Source organism: Gobius niger, assembly GCF_951799975.1.
Source record: "Gobius niger genome assembly, chromosome: 12".
Taxonomy (NCBI): Eukaryota; Metazoa; Chordata; class Actinopteri; order Gobiiformes; family Gobiidae; genus Gobius; species Gobius niger.
This window is the reverse complement of record NC_136863.1, coordinates 134,254-146,969: the sequence shown is the minus strand read 5'-3', so window position 1 is coordinate 146,969 and position 12,716 is coordinate 134,254. Positions and strand designations below refer to the sequence as shown.

The window sequence follows — 12,716 nt, the reverse complement described above, 5'->3', positions numbered from 1 at the left end:
TCCTGGTTCTCCTTATTGACGGTTCTCCTGGTTCTCCTCCTCCTCCTGGTTCTCCTCGTTGACGGTTCTCCTTGTTCTCCTCATTGACGGTTCTCCTGGTTCTCCTCATTGACGGTTCTCCTGGTTCTCCTTATTGACGGTTCTCCTCGTTGACGGTTCTCCTTGTTCTCCTTATTGACGGTTCTCCTGGTTCTCCTCGTTGACGGTCCTCCTGGTTCTCCTTATTGACGGTTCTCCTCGTTCACGGTTCTGGTCGTTGGCGGTTCTCCTGGTTCTCCTCATTGACGGTCCTCCTGGTTCTCCTTATTGACGGTCCTCCTCGTTCACGGTTCTCCTCATTGACGGTTCTCCTCGTCCTCCTGGTTCTCCTCATTGACGGTTCTCCTGGTTCTCCTTATTGACGGTCCTCCTCGTTCACGGTTCTCCTCGTTGACGGTTCTCCTGGTTCTCCTCATTGACGGTTCTCCTCGTTCACGGTTCTCCTCATTGACGGTTCTCCTCGTCCTCCTGGTTCTCCTCGTCCTCCTGGTTCTCCTCGTTAACGGTTCTCCTCGTTCACGGTTCTCCTCGTTCACGGTTCTCCTCGTTGACGTTCTCCTCCCCCTCTGTGTCCAGGGCTGACGATGCACGCCTCCATCCTGGCCTACATGTTTAACCTGGTGGAGGAGGGAAAGATCAACACGTCTTTAAACCCGGCGTCTCCCACAAACAACCAGGCCTTCATCCAGGAGTACGTGGCCAACCTTCTGAAGACGGCCTTCCCTCATCTACAGGAGTGAGTACTGCTACTACTACTGCTAAAAAACTTCAGAAACTACTGAAATGTTTTATAAACTACAAAAGCTGCTAAAACCATTGAAGTACAATTACTATAAAAGTACTACAATCCATTGTACACGAACACGGGTAAATCCACTGCTCCTTCAGGACGGGTCAAAAGCAGAGAACGAATTTCCCTACGGGGATAAAGTATAACTTAGCAATTATATACAAAAAACTAAAAAAATATTTAGAAATTCTAAAAACTATTGAAAACTGCTTTGTGCTAATGTCTCTGTGCTAATGTCTCAGTGCTAATGCTAATGGCTCAGTGCTAATGCTAATGTTTGTGCTAATGTCTCTGTGCTAATGTCTCAGTGCTAGTGCTAATGTTTGTGCTAATTTCTCAGTGCTAATGCTAATGTTTGTGCTAATGGCTCAGTGCTAATGCTAATGTTTGTGCTAATGTCTCAGTGCGCAGGTCAAAGTGTTCGTGACTGGACTGTTCAGCCTAAACCAGGACATTCCCGCCTTCAAAGAACATCTGCGAGACTTCCTGGTCCAGATCAAGGTGAGTTCAGAACCTTCAGCTCGTAGCTGCTTCGAGGACCTCCTCAATCCCGTCGTCACGTCTTCCGATGAGGAAGCAGAGGCTGGGGACTCGGAGGGGGGCTCACCCATCACCGGGGCTGAAGTCCCCCTGGTGGTTAGAAAGCTCCTCGTGGCTCCGGGGTGGATGAGATTCGTACCTTAAGTCTCTGGATGTTGCAGGACTGTCTTACCTCACACGTCTCTGCAACATCGCGTGGCGGTCGGGGACAGCGCCCCTGGATTGGCAGCTTTATACCCTTCATCGGGTGCTCGAGGGTTCGTGGAAGTTCGCCCCCAACCAGTCCCACATGTGTTTTGTGGATCTGGGGAAACATGGGGTCCGGGGCCCTCGTGGTGCCCTGTGGGGGTGCTCCGGGAGTCGCTGCTCCTTCACGTCGAAAGGAGCAGCTGAGGTGGCTCGGGCATCTGTTCCGGATACCTCCTGGTCGCCTCCCGCGGGAGGTGTTCCAGGCATGTCCTAGTGGGACGAGGCCTCGTGGACCCAGGACACGCTGGTGGGACTATGTCTCCGAGCTGGCCTGGTGTCGCCTCGGGGTCAGAAAAGCTGGAGGAGGTCGAGGTCCCCCCAGAACAGCTGGAGGAGGTCGAGGTCCCCCCAGATCAGCTGGAGGAGGTCGAGGTCCCCCCAGATCAGCTGGAGGAGGTCGAGGTCCCCCAGATCAGCTGGAGGAGGTCGAGGTTCCCCCAGAACAGCTGGAGGAGGTCGAGGTTCCCCCAGATCAGCTGGAGGAGGTCGAGGTCCCCCAGAACAGCTGGAGGAGGTGTGCGTGGATCGGCAAATCTGGGCGTCTCTGCTGAGACTGATGTCCTCGCGACCCGGCCCCGGATAAAGAGGAAGAAAATGGATGGATTCTCTTACGTTATAAACATGTCTCTCTCTTGTAGGAGTTACTTTATAAACGTGTCTCTCTCTTGTAGGAGTTACTTTATAAACGTGTCTCTCTCTTGTAGGAGTTACTTTATAAACATGTCTCTCTCTTGTAGGAGTTACTTTATAAACATGTCTCTCTTGTAGGAGTTACTTTATAAACGTGTCTCTCTTGTAGGAGTTACTTTATAAACGTGTCTCTCTCTTGTAGGAGTTACTTTATAAACATGTCTCTCTCTTGTAGGAGTTACTTTATAAACGTGTCTCTCTCTTGTAGGAGTTACTTTATAAACGTGTCTCTCTTGTAGGAGTTACTTTATAAACGTGTCTCTCTCTTGTAGGAGTTACTTTATAAACGTGTCTCTCTCTTGTAGGAGTTACTTTATAAACGTGTCTCTCTCTTGTAGGAGTTACTTTATAAACGTGTCTCTCTTGTAGGAGTTACTTTATAAACGTGTCTCTCTCTTGTAGGAGTTACTTTATAAACATGTCTCTCTCTTGTAGGAGTTACTTTATAAACGTGTCTCTCTCTTGTAGGAGTTACTTTATAAACGTGTCTCTCTTGTAGGAGTTACTTTATAAACGTGTCTCTCTCTTGTAGGAGTTACTTTATAAACATGTCTCTCTCTTGTAGGAGTTACTTTATAAACATGTCTCTCTCTTGTAGGAGTTACTTTATAAACGTGTCTCTCTTGTAGGAGTTACTTTATAAACGTGTCTCTCTCTTGTAGGAGTTACTTTATAAACGTGTCTCTCTCTTGTAGGAGTTACTTTATAAACGTGTCTCTCTCTTGTAGGAGTTACTTTATAAACATGTCTCTCTCTTGTAGGAGTTACTTTATAAACATGTCTCTCTTGTAGGAGTTACTTTATAAACGTGTCTCTCTTGTAGGAGTTACTTTATAAACGTGTCTCTCTCTTGTAGGAGTTACTTTATAAACATGTCTCTCTCTTGTAGGAGTTACTTTATAAACGTGTCTCTCTCTTGTAGGAGTTACTTTATAAACGTGTCTCTCTCTTGTAGGAGTTACTTTATAAACATGTCTCTCTCTTGTAGGAGTTACTTTATAAACGTGTCTCTCTCTTGTAGGAGTTACTTTATAAACGTGTCTCTCTTGTAGGAGTTACTTTATAAACGTGTCTCTCTCTTGTAGGAGTTACTTTATAAACATGTCTCTCTCTTGTAGGAGTTACTTTATAAACATGTCTCTCTCTTGTAGGAGTTACTTTATAAACGTGTCTCTCTTGTAGGAGTTACTTTATAAACGTGTCTCTCTCTTGTAGGAGTTACTTTATAAACATGTCTCTCTCTTGTAGGAGTTACTTTATAAACATGTCTCTCTTGTAGGAGTTACTTTATAAACGTGTCTCTCTCTTGTAGGAGTTACTTTATAAACGTGTCTCTCTCTTGTAGGAGTTACTTTATAAACATGTCTCTCTTGTAGGAGTTACTTTATAAACGTGTCTCTCTCTTGTAGGAGTTACTTTATAAACGTGTCTCTCTTGTAGGAGTTACTTTATAAACATGTCTCTCTTGTAGGAGTTACTTTATAAACGTGTCTCTTGTAGGAGTTACTTTATAAACATGTCTCTCTTGTAGGAGTTACTTTATAAACGTGTCTCTCTCTTGTAGGAGTTACTTTATAAACATGTCTCTCTCTTGTAGGAGTTACTTTATAAACATGTCTCTCTTGTAGGAGTTACTTTATAAACATGTCTCTCTTGTAGGAGTTACTTTATAAACGTGTCTCTCTAGGAGTTACTTTATAAACGTGTCTCTCTTGTAGGAGTTACTTTATAAACGTGTCTCTCTTGTAGGAGTTACTTTATAAACGTGTCTCTCTCTTGTAGGAGTTACTTTATAAACGTGTCTCTCTTGTAGGAGTTACTTTATAAACGTGTCTCTCTTGTAGGAGTTACTTTATAAACGTGTCTCTCTCTTGTAGGAGTTACTTTATAAACGTGTCTCTCTTGTAGGAGTTACTTTATAAACGTGTCTCTCTTGTAGGAGTTACTTTATAAACGTGTCTCTCTCTTGTAGGAGTTACTTTATAAACGTGTCTCTCTTGTAGGAGTTACTTTATAAACGTGTCTCTCTTGTAGGAGTTACTTTATAAACGTGTCTCTCTCTTGTAGGAGTTACTTTATAAACATGTCTCTCTCTTGTAGGAGTTACTTTATAAACGTCTCTCTCTTGTAGGAGTTACTTTATAAACGTGTCTCTCTTGTAGGAGTTACTTTATAAACGTGTCTCTCTCTTGTAGGAGTTACTTTGTAAACATGTCTCTCTTGTAGGAGTTACTTTATAAACGTGTCTCTCTCTTGTAGGAGTTACTTTATAAACGTGTCTCTCTCTTGTAGGAGTTACTTTATAAACGTGTCTCTCTTGTAGGAGTTACTTTATAAACATGTCTCTCTCTTGTAGGAGTTACTTTATAAACGTGTCTCTCTCTTGTAGGAGTTACTTTATAAACGTGTCTCTCTCTTGTAGGAGTTACTTTATAAACGTGTCTCTCTTGTAGGAGTTACTTTATAAACGTGTCTCTCTCTTGTAGGAGTTACTTTATAAACATGTCTCTCTCTTGTAGGAGTTACTTTGTAAACGTGTCTCTCTCTTGTAGGAGTTACTTTATAAACGTGTCTCTCTCTTGTAGGAGTTACTTTGTAAACGTGTCTCTCTCTTGTAGGAGTTACTTTATAAACATGTCTCTCTCTTGTAGGAGTTACTTTATAAACATGTCTCTCTCTTGTAGGAGTTACTTTATAAACATGTCTCTCTTGTAGGAGTTACTTTATAAACATGTCTCTCTCTTGTAGGAGTTACTTTGTAAACGTGTCTCTCTTGTAGGAGTTACTTTATAAACGTGTCTCTCTCTTGTAGGAGTTACTTTATAAACATGTCTCTCTCTTGTAGGAGTTACTTTATAAACATGTCTCTCTCTTGTAGGAGTTACTTTATAAACATGTCTCTCTCTTGTAGGAGTTACTTTATAAACATGTCTCTCTCTTGTAGGAGTTACTTTATAAACGTGTCTCTCTTGTAGGAGTTACTTTATAAACGTGTCTCTCTCTTGTAGGAGTTACTTTATAAACATGTCTCTCTCTTGTAGGAGTTACTTTATAAACATGTCTCTCTCTTGTAGGAGTTACTTTATAAACATGTCTCTCTCTTGTAGGAGTTACTTTATAAACGTGTCTCTCTTGTAGGAGTTACTTTATAAACGTGTCTCTCTCTTGTAGGAGTTACTTTATAAACATGTCTCTCTCTTGTAGGAGTTACTTTATAAACATGTCTCTCTCTTGTAGGAGTTACTTTATAAACATGTCTCTCTTGTAGGAGTTACTTTATAAACATGTCTCTCTCTTGTAGGAGTTACTTTATAAACGTGTCTCTCTCTTGTAGGAGTTACTTTATAAACGTGTCTCTCTTGTAGGAGTTACTTTATAAACGTGTCTCTTGTAGGAGTTACTTTATAAACATGTCTCTCTCTTGTAGGAGTTACTTTATAAACGTGTCTCTTGTAGGAGTTACTTTATAAACGTGTCTCTCTCTTGTAGGAGTTACTTTATAAACGTGTCTCTTGTAGGAGTTACTTTATAAACGTGTCTCTTGTAGGAGTTACTTTATAAACGTGTCTCTCTCTTGTAGGAGTTACTTTATAAACGTGTCTCTCTCTTGTAGGAGTTACTTTATAAACATGTCTCTCTTGTAGGAGTTACTTTATAAACGTGTCTCTCTTGTAGGAGTTACTTTATAAACATGTCTCTCTCTTGTAGGAGTTACTTTGTAAACGTGTCTCTCTCTTGTAGGAGTTACTTTATAAACGTGTCTCTCTCTTGTAGGAGTTACTTTATAAACGTGTCTCTCTCTTGTAGGAGTTACTTTATAAACGTGTCTCTTGTAGGAGTTACTTTATAAACATGTCTCTCTCTTGTAGGAGTTACTTTGTAAACGTGTCTCTCTCTTGTAGGAGTTACTTTGTAAACGTGTCTCTCTCTTGTAGGAGTTACTTTATAAACGTGTCTCTCTCTTGTAGGAGTTACTTTGTAAACGTGTCTCTCTCTTGTAGGAGTTACTTTATAAACGTCTCTCTCTTGTAGGAGTTACTTTATAAACGTGTCTCTCTCTTGTAGGAGTTACTTTATAAACGTGTCTCTCTCTTGTAGGAGTTACTTTATAAACGTGTCTCTCTCTTGTAGGAGTTACTTTATAAACGTGTCTCTCTCTTGTAGGAGTTACTTTATAAACGTGTCTCTCTTGTAGGAGTTACTTTATAAACGTGTCTCTCTCTTGTAGGAGTTACTTTATAAACGTGTCTCTCTCTTGTAGGAGTTACTTTATAAACGTGTCTCTCTTGTAGGAGTTACTTTATAAACATGTCTCTCTCTTGTAGGAGTTACTTTATAAACATGTCTCTCTCTTGTAGGAGTTACTTTATAAACATGTCTCTCTCTTGTAGGAGTTACTTTATAAACGTGTCTCTCTTGTAGGAGTTACTTTATAAACGTGTCTCTCTCTTGTAGGAGTTACTTTGTAAACGTGTCTCTCTCTTGTAGGAGTTACTTTGTAAACGTGTCTCTCTCTTGTAGGAGTTACTTTATAAACGTCTCTCTCTTGTAGGAGTTACTTTATAAACGTCTCTCTCTTGTAGGAGTTACTTTATAAACATGTCTCTCTCTTGTAGGAGTTACTTTATAAACGTCTCTCTCTTGTAGGAGTTACTTTATAAACATGTCTCTCTCTTGTAGGAGTTACTTTATAAACATGTCTCTCTCTTGTAGGAGTTACTTTATAAACATGTCTCTCTCTTGTAGGAGTTACTTTATAAACGTGTCTCTCTTGTAGGAGTTACTTTATAAACGTGTCTCTCTCTTGTAGGAGTTACTTTGTAAACGTGTCTCTCTCTTGTAGGAGTTACTTTATAAACGTCTCTCTCTTGTAGGAGTTACTTTATAAACGTCTCTCTCTTGTAGGAGTTACTTTATAAACATGTCTCTCTCTTGTAGGAGTTACTTTATAAACATGTCTCTCTCTTGTAGGAGTTACTTTATAAACGTCTCTCTCTTGTAGGAGTTACTTTATAAACGTCTCTCTCTTGTAGGAGTTACTTTATAAACATGTCTCTCTCTTGTAGGAGTTACTTTGTAAACGTGTCTCTCTCTTGTAGGAGTTACTTTATAAACGTCTCTCTCTTGTAGGAGTTACTTTATAAACGTCTCTCTCTTGTAGGAGTTACTTTATAAACATGTCTCTCTTGTAGGAGTTACTTTATAAACATGTCTCTCTTGTAGGAGTTACTTTATAAACATGTCTCTCTCTTGTAGGAGTTACTTTATAAACATGTCTCTCTTGTAGGAGTTACTTTATAAACGTGTCTCTCTCTTGTAGGAGTTACTTTACAAACATGTCTCTCTTGTAGGAGTTACTTTATAAACGTGTCTCTCTCTTGTAGGAGTTACTTTATAAACGTGTCTCTCTTGTAGGAGTTACTTTATAAACGTGTCTCTCTCTTGTAGGAGTTACTTTGTAAACGTGTCTCTCTCTTGTAGGAGTTACTTTATAAACGTCTCTCTCTTGTAGGAGTTACTTTATAAACGTCTCTCTCTTGTAGGAGTTACTTTATAAACATGTCTCTCTCTTGTAGGAGTTACTTTATAAACATGTCTCTCTCTTGTAGGAGTTACTTTATAAACGTCTCTCTCTTGTAGGAGTTACTTTATAAACGTCTCTCTCTTGTAGGAGTTACTTTATAAACATGTCTCTCTCTTGTAGGAGTTACTTTGTAAACGTGTCTCTCTCTTGTAGGAGTTACTTTATAAACGTCTCTCTCTTGTAGGAGTTACTTTATAAACGTCTCTCTCTTGTAGGAGTTACTTTATAAACATGTCTCTCTTGTAGGAGTTACTTTATAAACATGTCTCTCTTGTAGGAGTTACTTTATAAACATGTCTCTCTCTTGTAGGAGTTACTTTATAAACATGTCTCTCTTGTAGGAGTTACTTTATAAACGTGTCTCTCTCTTGTAGGAGTTACTTTATAAACGTGTCTCTCTCTTGTAGGAGTTACTTTACAAACATGTCTCTCTTGTAGGAGTTACTTTATAAACGTGTCTCTCTCTTGTAGGAGTTACTTTATAAACATGTCTCTCTTGTAGGAGTTACTTTATAAACGTGTCTCTCTCTTGTAGGAGTTACTTTATAAACGTGTCTCTCTTGTAGGAGTTACTTTATAAACGTGTCTCTCTCTTGTAGGAGTTACTTTATAAACATGTCTCTTGTAGGAGTTACTTTATAAACATGTCTCTCTCTTGTAGGAGTTACTTTATAAACATGTCTCTCTCTTGTAGGAGTTACTTTATAAACGTGTCTCTCTCTTGTAGGAGTTACTTTATAAACATGTCTCTCTTGTAGGAGTTACTTTATAAACGTGTCTCTCTTGTAGGAGTTACTTTATAAACATGTCTCTCTCTTGTAGGAGTTACTTTACAAACATGTCTCTCTTGTAGGAGTTACTTTATAAACGTGTCTCTCTCTTGTAGGAGTTACTTTATAAACATGTCTCTCTTGTAGGAGTTACTTTATAAACATGTCTCTCTCTTGTAGGAGTTACTTTATAAACGTGTCTCTCTCTTGTAGGAGTTACTTTATAAACGTGTCTCTCTCTTGTAGGAGTTACTTTATAAACATGTCTCTCTCTTGTAGGAGTTACTTTATAAACATGTCTCTCTCTTGTAGGAGTTACTTTATAAACGTGTCTCTTGTAGGAGTTACTTTATAAACGTGTCTCTCTCTTGTAGGAGTTACTTTATAAACGTGTCTCTCTCTTGTAGGAGTTACTTTATAAACATGTCTCTCTCTTGTAGGAGTTACTTTATAAACGTCTCTCTCTTGTAGGAGTTACTTTATAAACGTGTCTCTCTCTTGTAGGAGTTACTTTATAAACGTGTCTCTCTTGTAGGAGTTACTTTATAAACGTGTCTCTCTCTTGTAGGAGTTACTTTATAAACGTCTCTCTCTTGTAGGAGTTACTTTATAAACGTGTCTCTCTCTTGTAGGAGTTACTTTATAAACGTGTCTCTCTTGTAGGAGTTACTTTATAAACGTGTCTCTCTTGTAGGAGTTACTTTATAAACGTGTCTCTCTCTTGTAGGAGTTACTTTATAAACATGTCTCTTGTAGGAGTTACTTTATAAACGTGTCTCTCTTGTAGGAGTTACTTTATAAACGTGTCTCTCTTGTAGGAGTTACTTTATAAACGTGTCTCTCTCTTGTAGGAGTTACTTTATAAACGTGTCTCTCTTGTAGGAGTTACTTTATAAACGTGTCTCTCTCTTGTAGGAGTTACTTTATAAACGTCTCTCTCTTGTAGGAGTTACTTTATAAACGTGTCTCTCTCTTGTAGGAGTTACTTTATAAACGTGTCTCTCTTGTAGGAGTTACTTTATAAACGTGTCTCTCTTGTAGGAGTTACTTTATAAACGTGTCTCTCTCTTGTAGGAGTTACTTTATAAACGTGTCTCTTGTAGGAGTTACTTTATAAACGTGTCTCTCTCTTGTAGGAGTTACTTTATAAACGTGTCTCTCTCTTGTAGGAGTTACTTTATAAACATGTCTCTCTCTTGTAGGAGTTACTTTATAAACGTCTCTCTCTTGTAGGAGTTACTTTATAAACGTGTCTCTCTCTTGTAGGAGTTACTTTATAAACGTGTCTCTCTTGTAGGAGTTACTTTATAAACGTGTCTCTCTCTTGTAGGAGTTACTTTATAAACGTCTCTCTCTTGTAGGAGTTACTTTATAAACGTGTCTCTCTCTTGTAGGAGTTACTTTATAAACGTGTCTCTCTTGTAGGAGTTACTTTATAAACGTGTCTCTCTTGTAGGAGTTACTTTATAAACGTGTCTCTCTCTTGTAGGAGTTACTTTATAAACATGTCTCTCTTGTAGGAGTTACTTTATAAACGTGTCTCTCTCTTGTAGGAGTTACTTTATAAACGTGTCTCTCTCTTGTAGGAGTTACTTTATAAACGTGTCTCTCTCTTGTAGGAGTTACTTTATAAACGTGTCTCTCTCTTGTAGGAGTTACTTTATAAACGTGTCTCTCTCTTGTAGGAGTTACTTTATAAACGTGTCTCTCTCTTGTAGGAGTTACTTTATAAACGTGTCTCTCTCTTGTAGGAGTTACTTTATAAACATGTCTCTCTTGTAGGAGTTACTTTATAAACGTGTCTCTCTCTTGTAGGAGTTACTTTATAAACATGTCTCTCTCTTGTAGGAGTTACTTTATAAACGTCTCTCTCTTGTAGGAGTTACTTTATAAACGTGTCTCTCTCTTGTAGGAGTTACTTTATAAACGTGTCTCTCTTGTAGGAGTTACTTTATAAACGTGTCTCTCTCTTGTAGGAGTTACTTTATAAACGTCTCTCTCTTGTAGGAGTTACTTTATAAACGTGTCTCTCTCTTGTAGGAGTTACTTTATAAACGTGTCTCTCTTGTAGGAGTTACTTTATAAACGTGTCTCTCTTGTAGGAGTTACTTTATAAACGTGTCTCTCTCTTGTAGGAGTTACTTTATAAACATGTCTCTCTTGTAGGAGTTACTTTATAAACGTGTCTCTCTCTTGTAGGAGTTACTTTATAAACGTGTCTCTCTCTTGTAGGAGTTACTTTATAAACGTGTCTCTCTCTTGTAGGAGTTACTTTATAAACGTGTCTCTCTCTTGTAGGAGTTACTTTATAAACGTGTCTCTCTTGTAGGAGTTACTTTATAAACGTGTCTCTCTCTTGTAGGAGTTACTTTATAAACATGTCTCTTGTAGGAGTTACTTTATAAACGTGTCTCTCTTGTAGGAGTTACTTTATAAACGTGTCTCTCTTGTAGGAGTTACTTTATAAACGTGTCTCTCTCTTGTAGGAGTTACTTTATAAACGTGTCTCTCTTGTAGGAGTTACTTTATAAACGTGTCTCTCTCTTGTAGGAGTTACTTTATAAACGTCTCTCTCTTGTAGGAGTTACTTTATAAACGTGTCTCTCTCTTGTAGGAGTTACTTTATAAACGTGTCTCTCTTGTAGGAGTTACTTTATAAACGTGTCTCTCTTGTAGGAGTTACTTTATAAACGTGTCTCTCTCTTGTAGGAGTTACTTTATAAACGTGTCTCTTGTAGGAGTTACTTTATAAACGTGTCTCTCTCTTGTAGGAGTTACTTTATAAACGTGTCTCTCTCTTGTAGGAGTTACTTTATAAACATGTCTCTCTCTTGTAGGAGTTACTTTATAAACGTCTCTCTCTTGTAGGAGTTACTTTATAAACGTGTCTCTCTCTTGTAGGAGTTACTTTATAAACGTGTCTCTCTTGTAGGAGTTACTTTATAAACGTGTCTCTCTCTTGTAGGAGTTACTTTATAAACGTCTCTCTCTTGTAGGAGTTACTTTATAAACGTGTCTCTCTCTTGTAGGAGTTACTTTATAAACGTGTCTCTCTTGTAGGAGTTACTTTATAAACGTGTCTCTCTTGTAGGAGTTACTTTATAAACGTGTCTCTCTCTTGTAGGAGTTACTTTATAAACATGTCTCTCTTGTAGGAGTTACTTTATAAACGTGTCTCTCTCTTGTAGGAGTTACTTTATAAACGTGTCTCTCTCTTGTAGGAGTTACTTTATAAACGTGTCTCTCTCTTGTAGGAGTTACTTTATAAACGTGTCTCTCTCTTGTAGGAGTTACTTTATAAACGTGTCTCTCTCTTGTAGGAGTTACTTTATAAACGTGTCTCTCTCTTGTAGGAGTTACTTTATAAACATGTCTCTCTCTTGTAGGAGTTTGCAGGTGAAGACACCACAGACTTGTTCCTGGAGGAGCGAGAGGCGTCGCTGCGTCAGGCTCAGGAGGAAAAACATAAGATCCAGATGTCGGTGCCGGGAATCCTGAACCCTCACGAAATCCCGGAGGAAATGTGTGACTGATGCGGCTCCCCTACAGGGGGCGCTCCTACAGGGGCCGCTCCTACAGGGGGGGCTCCTACAGGGGCCGCTCCTACAGGGGCCGCTCCTACAGGGGGCGCTCCTACAGGGGCCGCTCCTACAGGGGGGGCTCCTACAGGGGCCGCTCCTACAGGGGCCGCTCCTACAGGGGCCGCTCCTACAGGGGGGGCTCCTACAGGGGCCGCTCCTACAGGGGGGGCTCCTACAGGGGCCGCTCCTACAGGGGGCGCTCCTACAGGGGGCGCTCCTACAGGGGGCGCTCCTACAGGGGCCGCTCCTACAGGGGCCGCTCCTACAGGGGGCGCTCCTACAGGGGCCGCTCCTACAGGGGCCGCTCCTACAGGGGCCGCTCCTACAGGGGCCGCTCCTACAGGGGCCGCTCCTACAGGGGCCGCTCCTACAGGGGCCGCTCCTACAGGGGGCGCTCCTACAGGGGCCGCTCCTACAGGGGGCGCTCCTACAGGGGCTGCTCCTACAGGGGGCGCTCCTACAGGGGGCGCTCC

General features: G+C 40.2%; 1 protein-coding gene across 2 annotated transcripts in view; it reads left to right on the top strand.

The window, feature by feature from the left end:
• xpo1b (exportin 1 b) overlaps positions 1-12,222 on the top strand; it is a 68,946-nt gene extending 56,724 nt beyond the window's left edge. For both annotated transcript variants that reach the window (XM_079567056.1, XM_079567055.1), the window contains exons 23-25: positions 616-775; positions 1,234-1,330; positions 12,049-12,222. In XM_079567056.1, the coding sequence (XP_079423182.1) occupies positions 616-775; positions 1,234-1,330; positions 12,049-12,195 (404 nt within the window). In that variant the 3' untranslated portion in view covers positions 12,196-12,222. The remainder of the gene's footprint in view (positions 1-615; positions 776-1,233; positions 1,331-12,048) is intronic.
• The last annotated feature ends 494 nt before the right edge of the window (positions 12,223-12,716 follow it).